The sequence below is a fragment of the Monodelphis domestica genome, chromosome 3 (assembly GCF_027887165.1).
Source record: "Monodelphis domestica isolate mMonDom1 chromosome 3, mMonDom1.pri, whole genome shotgun sequence".
Taxonomy (NCBI): Eukaryota; Metazoa; Chordata; class Mammalia; order Didelphimorphia; family Didelphidae; genus Monodelphis; species Monodelphis domestica.
In genome coordinates, this window is record NC_077229.1 from 10,562,275 (window position 1) to 10,582,819 (window position 20,545).

Consider the following 20,545-nt stretch of genomic DNA (forward strand, 5'->3'; position numbering starts at 1 on the left):
TCTTATTGGGAATGCATCTAGTTTATTCACATTGCAGATGATGATAACTGATGGTTTTAGATATATACTGTTTATTATTTTTAGGAAAGACCCTTCTATTCCTATGCTTTCTAGTGTTTTTAATAGGAATGGGTGTTGTACTTTATCAAAGGCTTTTTCTGTGTCTATTGAGATAATGATGTGATTCTTGTTGGTTTGTTTGTTGATGTGGTCAATTATGTGGATGGTTTTCCTAATATTGAACCAGTCCTGCATCCCTGGTATAAATCCTACTTGATCATGGTAGATGACCCCTTCTGATCACTTGCTCGAGTCTTTTTGCTAGTATCCTATTTAAGATTTTTGCATCTATATTCATTAGGGAGATTGGTCTATAGTTTTCTTTCTCTGTTTTTGACCTGCCTGGTTTTGGAATCAGTACCATGTTTGTGTCATAAAAGAAGTTTGGTGGAACTCCCTCTTTGCTTATTATGTCAAATAGTTTGTATAGTATTGGGATTAACTGTCCTCTGAATGTCTGATAGAATTCACTGGTGAATCCATCAGGCCCTGAGGATTTTTTCTTAGGAAGTTCTTTGATGGCTTGTTGGATTTCATTTTCTGATATGGGATTATTTAAGAATTCTATTTCCTCTTCTGTTAGTCTAGGCAGTTTGTATTTTTGTATATATTCATCCATATCACCTAAATTGGTGTATTTATTGCCATATAATTGGGCAAAGTAATTTCTAATGATTGCCTTAATTTCCTCTTCATCGGAGGTGCTGTCCCCCTTTTCATCTTTGATGCTGTTAATTTGCTTTTCTTCCTTCCTTTTTTAAATTAGATTAACCAGTACTTTGTCTATTTTGTTTGTTTTTTCAAAGTACCAGCTTCTTGTCTTATTTATTAAATCAATAGTTCTATCACTTTCAGTTTTATTAATTTCTCCCTTAATTTTTAGGATTTCTAGTTTGGTTTTCTGCTGGGGGGTTTTAATTTGATCACTTTCAAGTTTTTTATTTGCATTTCCAATTGATTGATCTCTGCTTTCCCTAGTTTGTTGATATATGCACTCAGGGATATGAATTTACCTCTGATTGCCGCTTTGGCTGCATCACAAAAGGTTTGAAAGGATGTCTCGCCATTGTCATTTTCCTCGATAAAATTATTAATTGTTTCTATGATTTCTTCTCTAACTAAATGATTTTGGAGTATCATATTGTTTAATTTCCAATTATTTTTTATTTGGTTTTCCATGTACCTTTACTGATCATTATTTTTATTGCCTTGTGGTCTGAGAAGGCTGCATTTATTATTTCTGCTTTTCTGCATTTGTGTGCTATGTTTCTGTGACCTAATGTATGGTCAATCTTTGTGAATGTGCCATGTGGTGCTGAGAAGAAGGTGTATTCCTTTTTAATCCCTATTTATTTTTCTCCATATGTCTATTAATTCTAATTTTTCTAAGATGTCATTCACATCTTTCACCTCTTTCTTATTTATTTTTTGGTTTGATTTATCTAAATTTAATAATGGTTGGTTCAAGTCTCCCACTAGTATGGTTTTACTGTCTATTTCTTCCTTCAATTCTCCTAGTTTCTCCATTAGAAATATGGGTGCTATATTATTTGGTGCATACATGTTGATTAGTGATATTTCCTCCCTATCCCTTTTGATCAGGTCTATTTTTGCTTTGGTTTTATCAGATACCACTTCTGCCTTCTTTCTGTCAGTTGAGGCCCAGAAAGTCTTACTCCATCCTTTAATTCTAACCTTGTGGGTGTCAACCTGCCTCATGTGTGTTTCTTGAAGACAACATATGGTAGGGTTTTGGATTCTAATCCATTCTGCTATTTGTCTACATTTTCTGGGTGAGTTCACCCCATTCACATCCAAAGTTATGACTGTCATTTGTGGACTCCCTGGCATTTTGATATCCTTCCCTGATTCTAACCTTTTCTTCTTCGGCTCTACCTTTTAGTCCAGTGATTTACTTTAAATTGGTCCCCCTTGTCCCCTCCCTTGATATATTTCCCTTTTTATTCCCTCCCCTAACCCCCTCTCTTTCCCTCCCCTTTTGTTATCTCTCTCCCCTCCCCTCCCTTGGTTTTCCCTTCTCCCTACCCTTGTTGGGTAAGATAGAATTCAAGATCCCAGTGGATCTGGATGTTTTTCCCTCTCAGAGTTGATTTCCTTGAGAGTAAGGTTTAAGTAAAAACTCTCTTCCTCTCCTTCTTATAGGAGTTTTCTTCCTCTCCCCTTCCCATGTGAATCTTTGTGTGAGAAAGATTATTCTATTTGGTCTTTCTTTACCCCCTATTTACACATTGCATTTTCCCCACATGTTAGTATACATAGATTGATATAAATGTAGTACTTATAGAAGAGAGTTTGAGTAAAAGAAGAAGATAACATTTTTCTCCTTTTCCCTTTCCTTCATATTTGCTTTTTCAGGTATTCCATGCTCTTTGATTTTGGATATCGAACTTTCCACAGAGCTCTGGTCTTTTCATTGCAAAAAGTTGGAAATCTTCTATTTTGTTGAATGCCCATACTTTCCCCTTATAGTCAGTTTTGATGGATAGCTGATTCTTGGTTGAAGGCCCAGCTCTCTTGCCTTTCTGAAGATCATGTTCCATGCCTTACGATAATTTAGAGTAGAACTTGCAAGATCTTATGTGACCCTGATTGGCATTCCTTTATATCTAAATTTTCTTCTTCTGGCTTCTTGTAGGATTTTTTCTCTTGTTTGAGAGTTTTGGAATTTGGCAATTACATTCCTGGGAGTTGTCTTTTGTGGGTTTAGTGTAGAGGGTGTTCTGTGAGCTCTGTCAGTGGCTGTATTGCCCCCTTGTTCTAGAATCTCTGGGCAATTTTCTTTGATTATCTCTTGTATTATGATGTCGAGTTTGCTGTTTATTTCTGGCTTTTCTGCAAGTCCAATTATTCTTAAATTATCTCTTCTCCCTTTATTTTCCAAATCTGTCACTTTGTCAGTGAGATATTTTATGTTCTCTTCTAATTCCTTGGTCTTTTGGCTTTGCTTTATTAGTTCTTGCTTTAACGCCTGGTTTTCTTTTACAGTTTGGTCAAACTGGTTTTGTAGATGTGTGAATTTCTTTTGTATTATTTCCCACTTTTCCTCCCAGAAGGTTTCCATCTTTTTGATCATTTCAGATTCAAATTCTTCATGGGTTTGTGGAGAGTTTCCATTTCCTTTGGAAGGTTTTAGAGCATTTGCTTGTGTTTCCTCTTCTATCTAGCGGGCCAGCGCCAGCACTCTGCGGGGGGAGGGGCTGCGGCTTCCCAGAGCTCTGAGGGCTCCTGATGAGATTAGCTTTTCCTGGGTTGAATTTAGTATGCCTTGAGGCAGGGACTTTTTTCATGAGACTCCGATGGAAGGATCCAGCCAGGGGGTTACAAGCTCCCCCCTCTCTCTCTTTTTCCCTGCTGTCTCCTGCTGTTTGGATGCCCCCTTGACTGGGTCAGGTTGTTTTCAGGATGTGGCCTTCAGAATAGCCAGCTCCCGAGGCCCTTTTGCCAGCCCTGAGGGTAGCTGTTGTTCCAGAAGACCCTGCTCTCTGAGGGGGAGGGGCCGCGGCTTCCCGGAGCTCTGACAGCTCCTCCCAGGGGGTTATGAGCTCCCCCATCTCTCTCTTTTTCCCTGCTGTCTGGGTGCCCCCTAGACTGGGTCAGGTTGTTTTCAGGAAGCGGCCTTCAGAATAGCAGGCCATGGGGCTCTGAGGTTGCCTCTGCTTGGACTGCCTTGGACTCAAACTGGGCACTCTGGGTTGGGGGGGATGGGTCCTAGGACCTTCCTTCTGCCTACCCCTTAGGTCCAAGTGGTCTTGGGTTCTGGCTTTGGGGGGGGGGCATACCTTTTGATCCAGGTCCAGGTCCAGGAGGTGGATTCCCGGGGTCTATTCTGTTGATCGTTTTGAATTTCGGTGCCCTAGGAGCATTCGGTTTGAGATCGGTAAGGAAGGGTTTCCGGAGATCTGAACTTTAGCTTTCTCTAAGCCGCCATCTTGACCGGAAGTCTTCTCTGTTCATATAATTCTTGTTTGTCTTGACATATATATTGCCAAATATTTTATATTGTCTAGACTGATTTTAAATGGAGTTTCTCTTTCTAACACTTGAATAGAAATGCTGATGATTTATGTGGGTTTATTTTTTATCCAGCAACTTTGCTAAAGTTGTTGATTATTTCCAGTGCCTTTTGGTTGATTTTCTAGGATTCTTTAAGTAAACCATCATATCATCTGGAAAAGGTGAGAGTTTAGTTTCCTCATTGCCTATTTTAATCCCTTCAATTTCTTTTTCTTCTGTAATTGCTACTGCTAGAATTTCTAGAACAATATTAAATAATAGAGATTGTAATGGGCATCCTTGCTTCACTCCTGGTCTTATAAGGAAGACCTCTACTTTGTCTTCATTGCAGATGATACTTGCTGATGGTTTTAAATAAATACTATTTATTATTTTGAGGAAAGGCCCTTCTATTCCTATAATTTCTAGTGTTTTCAATAGGAATGGGTGTTGTATTTTGTCAAAAGCTCTTTCTGCATCTATTGAGATAATCATTGATTTCTGTTGGTTTGATTATTGATATCGTCAATTATGTGGATAGTTTTTCTAATGTTGAACCATCCTTGAATTCCTGGTAAAAATCCCAGCAGGTCATAGACAATAATCGTTGTGATAACTTGCTATAGTCTTTTTGCTAATATTTTATTTAAGATTTTTATAGCTATATTCATTAAGGAGATTGATATGTAGTTTTCTTTCTGTGTTTTTGTCTGCCTGGCTTTGGAATAAGTACCTTATTTGTCATAAAAAAATTCAGTAACACTCCTTCTTTGCTTATTTTGTCAAATAATTTGTATAATATTGAGATTAGTTGTTCCTTAAAGGTTTGATTGAAGTCACTTGTGAATCCATCTAGCCCTGGAGATCTTTCTTCAAAAGTCCCTGTAAAATTTATAGAGAAAATGGGTGGGATGGAAGAACAGGGAATATTTAAGGTTTTGTAACAAGGAATGGAGGAGTTGAAGGGAGAGAGGGAATATGGCTGCCAGTGAGGTAAAAGGAGAGAGATATCCCTGTTGAGAGGATGTTTTTGAAAAATGAGGTTCCTGAGAAATGGGCCACTTATGATAGCCTAAGGGGATGTCTTCTCTATGGATTGATGTTAAATATACCCCCAAGCAGGTAAGCACAGACCCTCCTGAGGGACAAGCATCCTCCACACCAAGGCCAACCTGCAGGGGGCCAATAAGGATCGTTTATAGTTGGATGGCTGTATTAAGGTTTAGTTCCTTCTGTATCCCCTGAAATGATAGTCCTCTTATCTGAATGCAGTTATTTAAATAAAGATTAATTTTAATAACAAGTTTGGATTGGGAGGTATCAAGGAAGAGGGAAGATGGATTTCACTAGATGAGGTTTGAGTCTCTCTCAGCTTTTGAGCTGAGAGACACCTCACAGGCTGGTGTAGGGTTTCTTTTATTCCTGTCTATGCTAATCTGTGCTAGTTTTATTAAGTTCAAAGTCTTAGCAGTAGACAGCAAGAAGAAGAAAAGTTCTGACCTTAAGAGCTTATTGGGCCTATCTCTTTGGGCTGACACCCCTAAAGACTGACCTTACAGTTCAAACTGCTTCCCTTAAGTCCTTCAGTCTGATGAACATGATCTCAGGGATCCAGGTAGAGCACACAGTTGGGAAATTCAGGGATCGAGGCCCTTCTATCCAGAGACAGGGAGAGAGGCTCCTTCCAGTTGGAGGACCAGGAAGCAAGAGCTTGTCACAAGACCAACTGCCACTCCCAGTTGCCCCTCTCCCCACAAATTGTCATTCTTGTCAATATCTTCTCTCTAAAATTCCAACTACTGTTTGTTCCACCTGATTGGCAGAAAGTTCAAAACTTGCTTTCGTTTTCCTTTCCATAATCATTCCCTTTTATTTGTTGTGACCTTCCCAAGGTCATTTATTTTTATTATAGTTACCAATCTACCAAATCTAATTTCTAACTACTTCCCCAAAATAATAAACTTCCCTCAATTACTCTATCACTATTCCATGCTAACTTTATCTACTCTAGGGAATTCTCACACCCTACACCAAGATAAATTCAGAATGGGTGAGTGACTTAAACATAAAGAAGGAAACCATAAGTAAGTTGGGCAAACACAGAATAGTATACATGTCAGACCTTTGGGAGGGGAAAGACTTTAAAACCAAGCAAGACATAGAAAGAATCACAAAATGTAAAATAAATAATTTTGACTACATCAAATTAAAAAGCTTTTGTACAAACAAAACCAATGTAACTAAAATCAGAAGGGAAACAAAAAATTGGGAAAAAATCTTCATAGAAACCTCTGACAAAGGTTTAATTACTCAAATTTATAAAGAGCTGAATAAATTGCACAAAAAATCAAGCCATTCTCCAATTGATAAATGGGCAAGGGACATGGATAGGCAGTTCTCAGATAAAGAAATCAAAACTATTAATAAGCACATGAAGAAGTGTTCTAAATCTCTTATAATCAGAGAGATGCAAATCAAAACAACTCTGAGGTATCACCGCACACCTAGCAGATTGGCTAACATAACAGCAAAGGAAAGTAATGAATGCTGGAGGGGATGTGGCAAAGTAGGGACATTAATTCATTGCTGGTGGAGTTGTGAACTGATCCAATCATTCTGGAGGGCAATTTGGAACTATGCCCAAAGGGCGACAAAAGAATATCTACCCTTTGATCCAGCCATAGCTCTCCTGGGTCTGTACCCCAAAGAGATAATGGACAAAAAGACTTGTACAAAAATATTCATAGCTGCCCTCTTTGTGGTGGCCCAAAACTGGAAAACAAGGGGATGCCCATCAATTGGGGAATGGCTGAGCAAATTGTGGTATATGTTGGTGATGGAATACTATTGTGCTAAAAGGAATAATAAAGTGGAGGAGTTCCATGGAGACTGGAACAACCTCCAGGAAGTGATGCAGAGCGAGAGGAGCAGAACCAGGAGAACATTCTACACAGAGACTAATACACTGTGGTATAATCAAACATAATGGACTTCTCCATTAGTGGCAGTGTAATATCCCTGAACAATTTGCAGGGATCTAGGAGAAAAAAACACCATTCATAAGCAGAGGATAAACTGTGGGAGTAGAAACACCGAGGAAAAGCAACCGCCTGAATACAGCAGTTGAGGGGACATGACAGAGGAGAGACTCTAAATGAACACTCTAATGCAAATATTATCAAAATAGCAATGGGTTCAAATCAAGAAAACATGTAATGCCCAGTGGAATCACGCATTGGCTATGGGAGGTTGGGGGGGAAGGAAAAGAAAATGATCTATGTCTTTAATGAATAATGCTTGGAAATGATCAAATAAAATATTAAAAAATAAATAAATAAAAATATGATCTAACAGGTGTGTTACTTCCTTTCACACGTTGTCTCCTTATGTATTGGAGATTTTGTTCAGTTAAATTTTCAAATCCATGCACATCTTCTGCAACTTCAATCACTCTATTGAGGAACTTAGATGGATGTTCCCCACTTTCCCGTCTCAATTTCTCAAATTGTCCCCAAATATCAGGTCTTTTTGAAAAACTTTTCATTGCCTCTAATAGATATTCTCTGGCCTTTTTTAGATAATGCAGGTTTGCATTATTAGATAACTCTAAGTCTTTTCCTTCCTCTGGTCATGATGTTAAATTTGGATTCTTTCGAGTTTCATCAATGAATTGCTGTTTTTCTCTTTTTGAAAATAATTCTGAGAGAAGAATTTCAGTGTTCTGGAAATTTGGATCATAAAGCCCAGTTGCTCTTTTAAATTCTTTCAAACATCTCACAGGTTCTGAAAACCAGGAAGGCATTCATTTTTTCCAGACTTTCAAGGTTTGCTTCTCTAAATGGCTTATGTGTTTTAATATGAATTACGCTGCTGTCTGATTATAGGCTTTTTTGATCTCTTAGTGGCAATATTAGTATTCCCCCTTCAGTTCCATCTGTTTTTCCTTGCTTAGTTATATGGTTATTTTTAGGTATGTCTTGTTGTGTGTTAATATATTTGCCACTTTGTTTCTCCTCAGTCAGTTGCTTAATCATTTGCTTTAGTTGTGTTATCTCCTCCCTCATGGCTAAAATCATCACAGCCATTTCATTGTCTTTTGCTTGTTTCCCATAAATTAGATGCACACCTTTTTTTAAGGCAGAGTATAATTGGACTGAGAAGAATAATGCCCCAGCATATGTGGGAATGTATGAAATCAAGTAATCTACACTAATCTTCAACCATTGAAAGCTTTCATTAATATTAAGCAGAAAATAAATATAATCTGGAATCTTGACAAAAAATAAGTTGTAAAACACATAAAAGAAATGTCCAATCAAGGCTAGATAACCTATGGCAAGCAATAGTTTCTTTGCCATCTCTTATCTTGAAAAGCTTTTTGCAATGGAAAAAAATGTTTTTTTAAGACTGGCCCTTTAAAGAGTTCCTCCTCTCTTCAAAAGGAGTGGTTTCTTTTGGCTGTGGTATTGCTAGGCAGATTAGTTGTACTCAACACTGCTCTCAAAATGGCTATTTTCCACATTCCTTAATGGCTTGTTTAATTTCTTTTTCTGAAATGGGATTATTTAAGTAGTCTATGTCCTCTTTCATTAATCTAGGCAATATTTTTATAAATATTCACCTAGATTGTCATATTTATTGCCATATAAGAGGGCAAAATAGTTCTTAATAATGATTTTTATTTCCTTTTCTTAAGAGGTGAAATCAGCCTTTTCATCTTTGATACTGTTAATTTGCCCCTCTTCTTTCTTTTTTTATTATTAGATTAACCAGTATTTTATTTTATTTGTTTTTTTCAAAGTACCAGTTCCTAGTCTTCTTTATTAGTTCAAGAGTTCTTTCACTTTCAATTTTATTAATTTATCCTTTGATTTTTATGATTTCCAATTGTTTTATCTAAGGATTTTTAATTTGTTCTCTTTCTAGCTTTTTAAGTTGCAATCATTGACCTCCTCTTTCCCTTTTTTGTTAATATAGGCTCTCAGGAATATATATTTTCCCCCAATTATTTCTTTGGCTATATCTCATAGTTTTTGATATGTTGTTTCCTTATTGTCATTCTCCTCAATGAAATCATTAATTTTTTTTATTATTTCTTTGACCCACCAATTTTCAAGAATTAGATTATTAAGCTTCCAATTAATTTTAAATTTGCCTCTCCATGAGCCCTTTTAATTATGATTTTTATCAAATTATGATCTGAAAATGTTGCATTTGTAATTTCTGCTTTTCTATGTTTGTTTGCAATGTTTTTATGCCCTAGTACATAGCATGGTCAATCTTTATATATGTACCATGTACTCCTTAAAAGTAGGTATATTCTTTTTTATGCCTATTCAATTTTCTCCAGATATTTATTAGCTCTAATTTTTTCCAATATTTCATTCATTTCTCTTATTCTTTCTTATGCACTTTGGTTTGATTTATCTAATTCTGATAGGTGAAGGTTGAGTTCCTCCACTAATATTGTTTTACTATCTATTTCCTCCTTAAGCTCCCTTAGTTTCTCCTTTAAAAATTTGGATGCTATAACATTTGGATCATATATGTTAAGTAGTGATATTTCTTAATTATACTGCCTTTTATCAAGATGTAATTTCCTTCCTCATCCCCTTTAATCAAACCTATTTTTACTTTAGCTTTGTCTTAGATCATGATTACAACTCCTGACTTCTTTGTCTCAGTTTCAGCTGAATAGATTCTGCTCTAGCTTCTTACCTTTACCCCATGTATATCTACCTGCCTCATGTATGTTTCTTGTAGACTACATACAGTAGGATTCTTGTTTTTAATCTATTCTGCTATCTGCTTCTCTTTTATGGATGAGTTAATCCCATTCACATTCACAGTTATGATCAGCATTTGTGTATCCCCCTCCATTTTGGCTTCTTCCTTTAATGCTAACCTTTCTCCTTTCCCTCTTATACTCCCCTCCATTATTTTGCTTTTAGTCAGTCTTCCCCCTTTCCCCTCCCTTATATTACTCCCCTTCTCACCACCTCCCATCTTATTCTCCCTCTACTACAGGTATTTTTAACACCCCCCACTTCTCCCTCCCTTGTATTACTCCCCTCCCACCACCCCATTTCTTATTTCCCTTCTACTTCTCTATAAGGCAAGAGATAGTTTGTACCTCAATGGATCTGATTGTTCTTCCCTCTCTGAGTCAATTCCAATGACAGTAAGGTTTAAACATTATCTGTCACCAACCTCTTTCTCCCTTCAATTGTCTTTATTTTCTCCACACCCACACTCACTCTGAGCTTCTTTATGTAATATATAGGAATATAATCAATTTGACCTTATTGAAGCCCTTAAAAAATTTCCCCCTCTCTTTGTTGTTTACCTTTTTACAGTTCTCTTGAATTTTGTTTTTGGACATCAAACTTTCAATTTAGTTCTGGTCTTTTCTTTAGGAATGCTTGGAAATCTTCTATTTTATTAAATGACCATACTTTCCCATGGAAGTTAGTTATGATGGGTAGGTGATTCTTGGTTGTAGACCTAGTTCCCTCGGCTTCTGGAATACCATATTCCATACCTTTTGATCCTTCAGTGTGGATGCTGCCAGGTCCTGTGTAATCCTAATTGGTGCTCCATGATATCTGAATTGTCTCTTTCTAGCAGTTTACAGTATCTTTTCCTTGGCCTGGGAGTTCTTGAGTTTGGCTATGACATTCCTAGAAGTTGTGAATTAGGGATTTAATTCTGGAGGTAATATGTGGATTCTGTCAGTCTCTATTTTTCCCTCATGTTCAAGGATTTTGGGGCAGTTTTCTTGAATAATTTCTTGTAGTATGATGATGTCTAGGCTTTTTTTAGTAATAATTTTCAGGTAGTCCAATGATTCTTAAATTGTCTCTCCTGCATTTATTTTCCAGGTCAGTTATTTCCTCAATGAGGTATCATATCATCGTGAATTTTTTCATTCTTTTGATTTTGTTTTATTGTGTCTTGCTGTCTCATGAGGTTCTGATTTTTAAAGACTGAATTTCTTCCGCGGCTTTTTGATTCTGCCTTTCCTTTTAGTCTATTCTTCCTTCCTCAAGTCATTCTTCTCTTCTTTTGATTTTTTTTATGTCATTTTCCAGCAGTTTAATTCTGGCTTCAATGCCTGTGCCTCTGTTTCCAGATGACCTATTTTGCTTTTCAGGCTACTATTTTCCTTTTACCATGTTTCTTCAACTAGTCTCATTTGGTTTTTAAATTCCTGTTTGAGCTCCTCCATGACCTACATCAAATTCACTGGTTTTTCTGAGGCTTTGCTTGATGTTTCCTGGATCTCTTTCTCATCCATTGGATCTACTCTTTGGTTCTTTCTCCCACAGAAGCTTTAAATTTTAGCTTTTTCATCTCTTGTTTACTCATTTTATTTACTTTTTTTCTCCCTTCTTATGTACTATATAGACTTGACCCTCTGTTGATTTACTGAACCATAGTGTTTGAGTTGTTCTTCCTTGAGGCCAAGTCTTCTCTTTTCTCCACCCTTTACTGGTAAACTAGATTCAACAGGTTGGGGTAACCTGCTGAGGTGGCCTGCTCTGGGGAAAATTTTTTACTGTAGCTAGAAGACCAAGGGTGTCCTGCAAGATGCCCTCCCCCCTTCCATTTGTCCCTTCTAGTCATTGTTATACCCCTGGACCATGTGTGGTATGTTGGAAGTGAACCTTAGGGTTGCCTTCACTGCACAGGGCCTGACACAGTCAGCAAGATCTTATCACAGGTCTCATTGTGCTGAGTAATGGAGAGTGCCTCTTCCTTTTTCCATGAAAAATAGATGGACTGTGCCTACCTTTCAAATTGTTTTCAGTAGGAAAGGCTTGTGACTTCTTGGATTTCTTTTTTCTTTGAAGTGAAAAGAAAACAGAAATCCAAACCTAATAAGAAACCTCAGTAATTAGAACATAGACTTATATTATTATGATGTTAAATGGTTGGCTTGAATTCCCAGAGATATCATTCTGTCATTTTTGAGATGATACTACATTATTACTTTCCTCAAATTTCTATTTACTATGAGAGCTACTCCATTTTTTCCAAAGAATTCTTCCCCAAACTTGAATTAAATTCACTCATTCCCTGCCATTTAATACAAATGGGAGATGGGGGTGGAGTCAAGATGGTGGCTTAAGAGCCTCTAAAGTCACAACCAGTCGAACAATCCTTCCAAACCAAAAGTGGTTTGGTTTGGAAGGATTGTTGGACTTTACAAATAGATGAGGAGAAAAGGAAAATGAAAGGCAAATGAGAAAGGGAAAGACATCCAAATAAATTCATAACTCTGGAGAAAAGCAAAGAGACATAAGGTTTTCTTAAATAAGCAATCAAAAATATAAAAGAAAACAATAAAATGGGAAATAAAAATTCTCTGCAAACTCTAGATGATACTGGATTTGAACTTAGTTCTTCTAGCCTCCAAGTTCTGCATTCTACATACACTATCACTTAGCTGTTTGTAGAAGTGGCTGTCAAATCAGGGGTAACATAGAAAATAATTTTTTTCTGACCAAGAACAAGTTAAAAATGTTTATTCTACTGCCAATGACTTAGGTTCCCTGTGGAGTATGCAGTGATAGCTGTGTTCCTGGATTCAGGAAGACCCCCTTGGAAGGGCAACCTGCCTGCTGCTTTGAATGCTCCGTATGCCCAGAAGGAGAAATATCCAGTCAGAAGGGTGATTTATTTATATTTTTTTGTTGATAACTCCCTTTTCATGTTCATTGTTAGAAAAACATCAAACTGATTCATCTTATATATAGTGACTTACAACTCCATTGAACAACACTGTCTACTACCAGGGAAAAAATATATCTTAAAATAAATACTCATAGCATGCTGCCTTTATTCCTACTATATGACAAGAGTTACAATGTTCAGTATTTACTGTCTTATTTCTTTGATTAATTATAATCCCTTATTTTTGTTCAGGCTGGTGTCAAGAGGGTATCAAGAGGTATCACACCTTTTTGATGTGAAAGGCATGATATTCTTGATACTTATTTTAGTATATTCCTCTTTGTGTTCCTTGGTAGCATATATTGTCTCATACAGTGATGTTCCTTGAGATTTTAGGTGATGGTATAAGAATAACCTAGTATATGTGAGTACATATATGTACACCATACCATCTAAACAATGTTTACAACTTTATCCACTATATATACACGACTTTAATTCTATCTCAGTATAGTAGACAAAAACCCCAAATCAATGATCCCACTGATACCTCTGAAAATGTAAGGGTTTGAGGTTATAGGTGGGTCAGGGAAGTATTTAATTACTGTTGATATAATGGAAAATGATTCATACCTTTTTCTACTTTTATGTAACTGACGGGGCTGGTTTCAGAGGAACATCTCTTCATAGCCTAATAGTGCTGCAGCATAACATCTTTTTCACATGTTTTATTTCACCTATAAAATCTAGAGCCATTACATGACTCTTTGAGATTCCCTATAGGCTAAGCAAAGGCTGGTACTCATATACTCCCAAAATCCAATTTTCTTTATGACTCACTGGTTAACTTGTATGTGAAGACTAATCCACAGAATGATACAGAAGAGTTACACTTGCTAGGGAATTCTTTTTTGTCTTTTATTTTTTAAAAGGTATTTTATTTTCTCAGTTATATGTAATAACAATTTTCCACATATATTTTCTGAAATTTTAAGATCCAAATTGTCTCCCTCCTTCTGTTCTCTTCCCCCTCTCAGAGATGGTAAGTAACTTGATCTAGGTTATACATGTATTATTACACAAAACATACTTTAACCTTTCTTACAGCACAATAGAATTCCATTGCCATCATACACCACAATTTTTCAACCATTCTCCAATTGATGGACATCCCCTCAACTTCCAATTCTTTGCCACCACAAAAAGAGCAGATATAAATATTTTTGTATGAGTAGGTTCTTTCTCCATTTTTATCTCTTTGAGATATAGTCTTAGTAATGATAGTAGATGATCAAATTGTCTGCACAGTTTTTATAGTCCTTTGGGCATAGTTCCAAATAGATCTCCAGAATGGTTTCATAAGTTTACAACTCTACCAGTAATGCTTTAGGGTCACAGTTTTCCTACAACTCCTCCAACATTTATCATTTCCTTTACTTTCCTATTTGGACAATCTGACAGGTATGAAAGGATGCCTTTGAGTTATTTAAATTTGCATTTCTTTAATGAAGCGGGAACTAGAACCTTTTTTTTCACATAACTATGGAGAGCTTTGATTTCTTCATCTGAAAATTGCTTCTTCATATCTTTTGACGATTTATCAATTAGGGAATGACTTGTATTCTTATAAATTTGACATAATTCTCTATATTTGAGAAATGAGACTTTATCTCATCTGTTATGAATTTTCCCTATTTTTTTGTTTTCCTTCTAATCTTGGTTAAGTTGGTTTTGTTTGTACAAAACCTTTTAAATTAAATATAATCAAAATTATTCATTTTGCAATGTTCTCTATCTCTTGTTTGGTCATAAATTCTTCCCTTCTCCCTAGATTTGCCAGTTAAATTATTCTAAGTTCTCTATTTTATGTTGTCTAAATTGTATGTCCATTTTGAAATTTTCTTGGTAAAGGGTGTGAGATATGGGTCTCTACCTAGTTCATATCACACTGTTTTCCAGTTTTCCCAGCAGTTTTTGTCGAATAATGTTTTTAAACCAAAAGCTAAGATCATTGGATTTATCAAGCACTAGGTTTTTGAGGTCATTTTCCCCTGTATATTTTGCATCTAGTCTATACCATTGATCCACCATTGTATTTTGTAGCCAGTACCAGATTATTTTGATAATTACTCTTTTATAGTTGAATAGTATATAGAATAATAAGCACATAGTTAAATAAATTAACTATTTAAGCTAAGGGAAAGAAGGGAAGGGAGTTGGGAAGATCTGATCTTAACCTACAAAGTCAGAGTACTAAATCCCACTAACTACTTTCTATAACTATTCTAATTAACTCCTTAATTACTACTTAAGATCAGGGAGGGCTTGTAGGTACAGGAACAAAGGCCAAACGAAGTCTCACAAACTGATGTCCGCTTGGGTCTGGCAGAAGCCCCAGTAGTAGCATCACACAGGATCAGGAAGGGAAGAAATGGTTTCATTCACACAGTCCACATGTGACTCTCTACCACTTCCAGAAGATGAAAACTTGCTTTAAAGAAAGTCCTAGTCTCCTGGCAGTTTCAAAGTCTCCTTCTCCAGAGAGCAATTCCACCAATTGTCCTCCAGAGAGTCAGTCTCTTCAGAGTTCCAGAATTTTCTCTCTCTGCCTTAGTGCTTCCTGCTTCCAGCTTACTCCTGCTAAAATCCCTTATAACATTGTACAGTTTGATAACTGATACTGCTAGGCCATGTTTGTTCACATTTCTTCAATAATTCCTTTGATATTCTTGATTTTTTTCTAGAGAATTCTAAAAGCAATGGACCTTTTATTTTTGGACTTTTTAACCTACCTAAATTACGGTTGTGACAGGGCTAGTCATGGACTAGATTCATGATTTTACTTGGAAAGGAAACTCATAATAGGGATTGCCTCTACCATTTCAGATCAGCATCTTATCTGAACCTTATTTTTTGAGATTCCTAGAGCATTTAGGGGTTGAATGACTTTCACAGGTTTACAAGAGCATACTTATCTGAGGCAAGATTGAATCCAGTTCTTTCTGGCTTTCCAATAAGCTGTCAACTACACCAGACTGCACATAAAGCAATATTAGCAAAAAATAAATGCAGGAGATTAAGAAATAGGATAAAACTAGAATGCATAAACATACACTTGGATCATATTAATTGTAGAGTCAAAAATATCAGATTTTGGGAGAATGGATGTTCCAATGACTCATGCAATGACATTACAATTGAGTCTTGTCTTAGATTGTTTTCAAGAAAAGATTTTAGGGAAAAGAGGAAAGTAGAGAAAAGGCTAATTCTTTGAGAAGTTCCTAGATTTATGTCATACCTTAATTTATATCACAATCTAATCTCTCCTACCTCCTTGGAGTGGAAACACATGGCCTCTTCCTTCCAATGAGAATAGTATTTTGGTTTGGTGATGATGATGATGATGATGATGATGATGATGCTGATAGTGAGAATAATTACAATAATCAACATTTATAGAAGGGTCAAATTTGGAACTTTATGCAATCTCATATGAACCCACATTAACAGTGTGAGGTAGGCGATATTGTTATCACTATTTCACTGATATGGTAGCTATGACAGGTGAAAGTGAAAAAGGTTACTAAGTCAGTATGTGTGCAAGGCAATATTTGAACTCAAGCATTCCCAGGTCCAAATCCTGTATTCATGTTGCCACCTCATTGTTTTAAGAATATAATAAAATTATAAGTTATCTATAGGGATTTATGTGATCAAATAAAGACAAACCTATGGATTTTCACCTCTGATATCACAAAGGAAATTCAAAGGTTTGTATGGTACCTGAAAGATTCAAGTTAGAAAAGGTCACTGAAAAGGAAGGGAGAAACAACGAGGAAAAAAGGGAATATCCAGGGAAGTGAAAGTCTGCTGACAGAAACAATGGCTGTATGGTGTCAGAGCGGTTGCTTAAATGTAATTTCCATGATAAATTTCAAGGAGATCTCATGGATCTGAATTAGAAGTTTAAATTTTGGACAATATTTTTTCTGAGAATAAGTGAAAATTTTCAATCTAAAATCTGATGAAAATTTGGTTTTATGTTATCTAATTAAACCTAATTAAATCTAATTAAAATGTTATTGAATACAATGACTATATAATGAAATGGAATCAATTTTCTGAGAATTAAGAGAGTTTTTTTGTAAAATTTGCCAGTTATTTAGTGAACCTATCTGTGAAAGAAGAGCCATTTAGTATGTGACAGTCTTGGTGATAAATGGTGCAGATACAAAGACAAAAAAGGGAAATAATTCGTGTATTTAGGAAGCTTCATTTCCAGAGGAGATAGAAAATATACAGTATAGGCATCATCAAAAATGTGTAAAATACACATTAATTTGTTGGGGTGAGAGGTGCACTGAAAGCTTGGTAAAATGTGAACATTTGAAGAGTCAATCTACATCTAGAGTTGTAGCACAACACAATGGATAGAAAAGTGATCATTGTTCTTCATATTAAAGGACTCTAGTTTCTTCTAATATAACAATAGTTTAAAAGGAATAGTTGTCATCAGTTAAGTGGAATATTTAGAATATATGTGAACTAAGCCCAACCAATAACAAATGACATGAACAAAGTGGACCTAGCCTTTGGTGCCATATATATTAGCGATGGGGACTTTAAAGAGGAGGAACCAATGTTCAGCTATTTGGGGATTGAATACTAGATGACCCTTCCTCCCCCCTTTCCCCAAGCTGAGCTGTTACCAATGGAGTCAGTCAGTCTAGACTAAAAGGTAAGTCAGATTTTCCCTCACCCTCCTTCTTATAATGATGAATTTTGAAGCTCCTTCCTAACACATAGACTCTGATTCAAGTTCTATTATAAATCAATATAACTAATTTATTTGGATATAAACTTGTTGAAAGGGTAATGGAAAAGGTCAGGAGGAAGAGGAATTCCCTAAGTAAGATATTGTCCCTATATGGTTTTGAGGGTTTGACTTAGGTAATCTTCTTCAGAAATATGCTTTTTCCCTAAGAGAAAAGGAGTCTTTATTCCAAAGATTGTCTTCATTTGAGAATTTAGATCTTCTTTCTTTTGCTCAGATAACAGGATTGAGAGATTTGTGTATTTTACTAGCCAAGGTAGTTCTTCCTCCTAGCTCCCAGAGTCCAAGTCAAGAAGAAGCTTGGTTTTTCTCCTCCAACTGCTGTTGAGCCTGGATGGACTTCCATCCCATCCCCCGAGGTCTTGAGGTTACATGTACTCCTCCTCTGAGCATCTCTTCAAACTTCAACTTATCTCTCTTTGCTTCTGGTCATTCCCTTGTTCATACATGTTACTTAAAACTGGTATTGTCTCTCAACAAAGAGGAAACAGGATTCATGAATATTTCATACATTTGGGCATGAAGATAATTCTTTGGATACAAAATTTGATTACTTGTTTTCTCTTGCAGATGCAGAGCATTGTACAAAGTGCCCAGAAGATGAATATCCAAATATGCAGAAAGATTTCTGCCTCCCAAAGGTTCTGACCTTCCTGAGTATGAAAGAACCTTTGGGGATGACTTTGGCCTTCATAGCTGTCTCCTTCTCTTTGCTAACAGCTCTAGTTCTGGGGGTCTTTGTCAAATTCCAAGACACTCCCATAGTCAAAGCCAATAACAGAACTCTCAGCTATACTCTTCTCATCTCCCTTATCTTCTGTTTCCTCTGCTCCTTGCTCTTCATTGGCCATCCAAACAGTATCACCTGTCTCCTCCAACAAACAGTATTTGCATTTGTGTTTACAGTGGCTGTTTCATCCATTTTGGCCAAAACCATAATCGTGATTCTGGCTTTCAAAGGTATAAGACCAGGGAGCAGAATTCGCATGTTCATACATCCTAGAGTGTCCAACTATGTTGTTCTCATCTGCTCAGGGATTCAAGTGATTTTCTGTGGCATCTGGTTGGGCACCTATCCCCCCTTTCCAGAAGCTGACACACACTCTGAATATGGGCAAATAATCATAAGATGTAATGAGGGTTCTACATCTGCATTTTACTGTGTCCTAGGCTACATGGGCTTTTTAGCCCTGGGGAGCTTTACTGTTGCTTTCCTGGTCAGGAACTTGCCTGATACCTTCAATGAAGCCAAGTTCATCACCTTCAGCATGCTGGTGTTTTGCAGTGTCTGGGCCTCTTTTTTGCCCACATATCAGAGCAGCAAAGGGAAGGCCATGGTGATTGTGGAAATCTTCTCCATCTTGGCCTCCAGTGCTGGGCTACTGGGCTGCATTTTTATTCCCAAATGTTACGTGATCCTCCTGAATCGAGAGAAAAACACACAGGGTCGAATAAAAAATAAACGGGATTCTGGAAGAAAGATTTTTTCTTGAGCTTTATACCTCTAATTCTGAGAGTAATCATCTCAAAGAATAAACTATATTAATCTAGCATAAGTATATTTTTAAATTATGATGTTTGAACTCTAATTAGTTTTTATGTAGCATTCACTTTGTCTGCTTTGTTAAATTCTATTCACATGGAAGGACTGGATCCCCATAGTGCTAATTAATTTTGCTGTTTTGCGCTTATTTCTACTCATTTTGGTGGATACTGCTACCATTGCAATGGGTAAAATCTTGGGAACTCGAGATTTTCAGAATCTCTGCTTTATCTCTTATCTAGTGGGGAAATGAGATACCAAGAATTTTGAGGAAACTCTCCCATATTCCATATTTAGAATCAATTCTCACTAAAGATTCATTCACTACTGGATTCAACCACTTAAACAGTTGAACTCTTGGAACTTCAATGTAATGGTCATAGCTCTATATAGTATGACTTATTTTGCTCAGCCAATCTCAAAGTATCTTCTTTCCCCCCATATTTTATTGATTTTTTAAAATATCTTTTCTATATTTACGTGATTTATTTTCTTTCCCTCCCTTTTTCCCTCCACCCTCCCAGAGACAACAAATAATTCCACTGGATTGTATAAATGTTATCACTTGATATCTGTTTCCATATTATTCATTTTAAGATTTTTGTGTGTTCCTACTCCCATAGTTCTTTCTCTCAATGTGGATAGCATTCTTTCTCATAAGTTCTTCAGAGATGTCCTGAATTATTGTATTGCTACTAGCAGTAAAGTCTATTACATTGGATAGTTTCACAGTGTTTCACTTTTGGTCTACAATATTCTCTTGGTTCTGCTCATTTCACTCTTTGTCAGTTCTTGGAGGTCATTCTAGTTCATATAGAAATCCTTCAGTACATCATTCCTTTCAGCACAATAGTATTCCATCATCATCAGATACCATAAATTGTTCAGTCTTTCCCAAAGTGAGGGTCACCCTCTCCTTTTCTAATTTATTTGCTACTGCAAAGAGCACAAGCTATAAGTATAGTTGCACATTTTTCTTTATTAATCTCTTTAAGATACAAACCCTATAGTGGTATTGCTGGATCATAAGGCAGGCATTCTTTTAATGTCCTTTGTGCATAATTCAAAATTGCTTTCCAGAATGGCTGAATTAATTCGCAACTCTACCAGCAATGCATTAGTGTCCCAACTTTGTCATGACCCCTCCAACATTTATCATTTTCCTTTACTGTTATATTGGCCAATCTGCTAGGTGTAAAGTGGTTCCTCAGGGTTGTTTTGTTGTGCATTTCTCTAATTATGAGAAATTTAGAACAATTTTTAATGTGCCTCTTGATAGTTTTGATTCTTTATCTGAGAATTGCCTATTCATGTTCCTTGACCATTTCTTAGGAGGGGAATGGCTTGATATTTTGTACAATTGACTTAGCTCCTTGTATATTTGAGAAATTAGATCTTTGTCAGAAGTTTTTGTTATA

General features: G+C 36.4%; 1 protein-coding gene across 1 annotated transcript in view; it reads left to right on the plus strand.

The window, feature by feature from the left end:
* The window catches only part of VN2R543 (vomeronasal 2 receptor 543), a 46,758-nt gene extending 27,681 nt beyond the window's left edge, over positions 1-19,077 (plus strand). Inside the window, exons 5-6 of the mRNA NM_001099558.1 lie at positions 12,625-12,748; positions 18,155-19,077. Coding sequence (NP_001093028.1) covers positions 12,625-12,748; positions 18,155-19,077 — 1,047 coding nt within the window. The remainder of the gene's footprint in view (positions 1-12,624; positions 12,749-18,154) is intronic.
* The last annotated feature ends 1,468 nt before the right edge of the window (positions 19,078-20,545 follow it).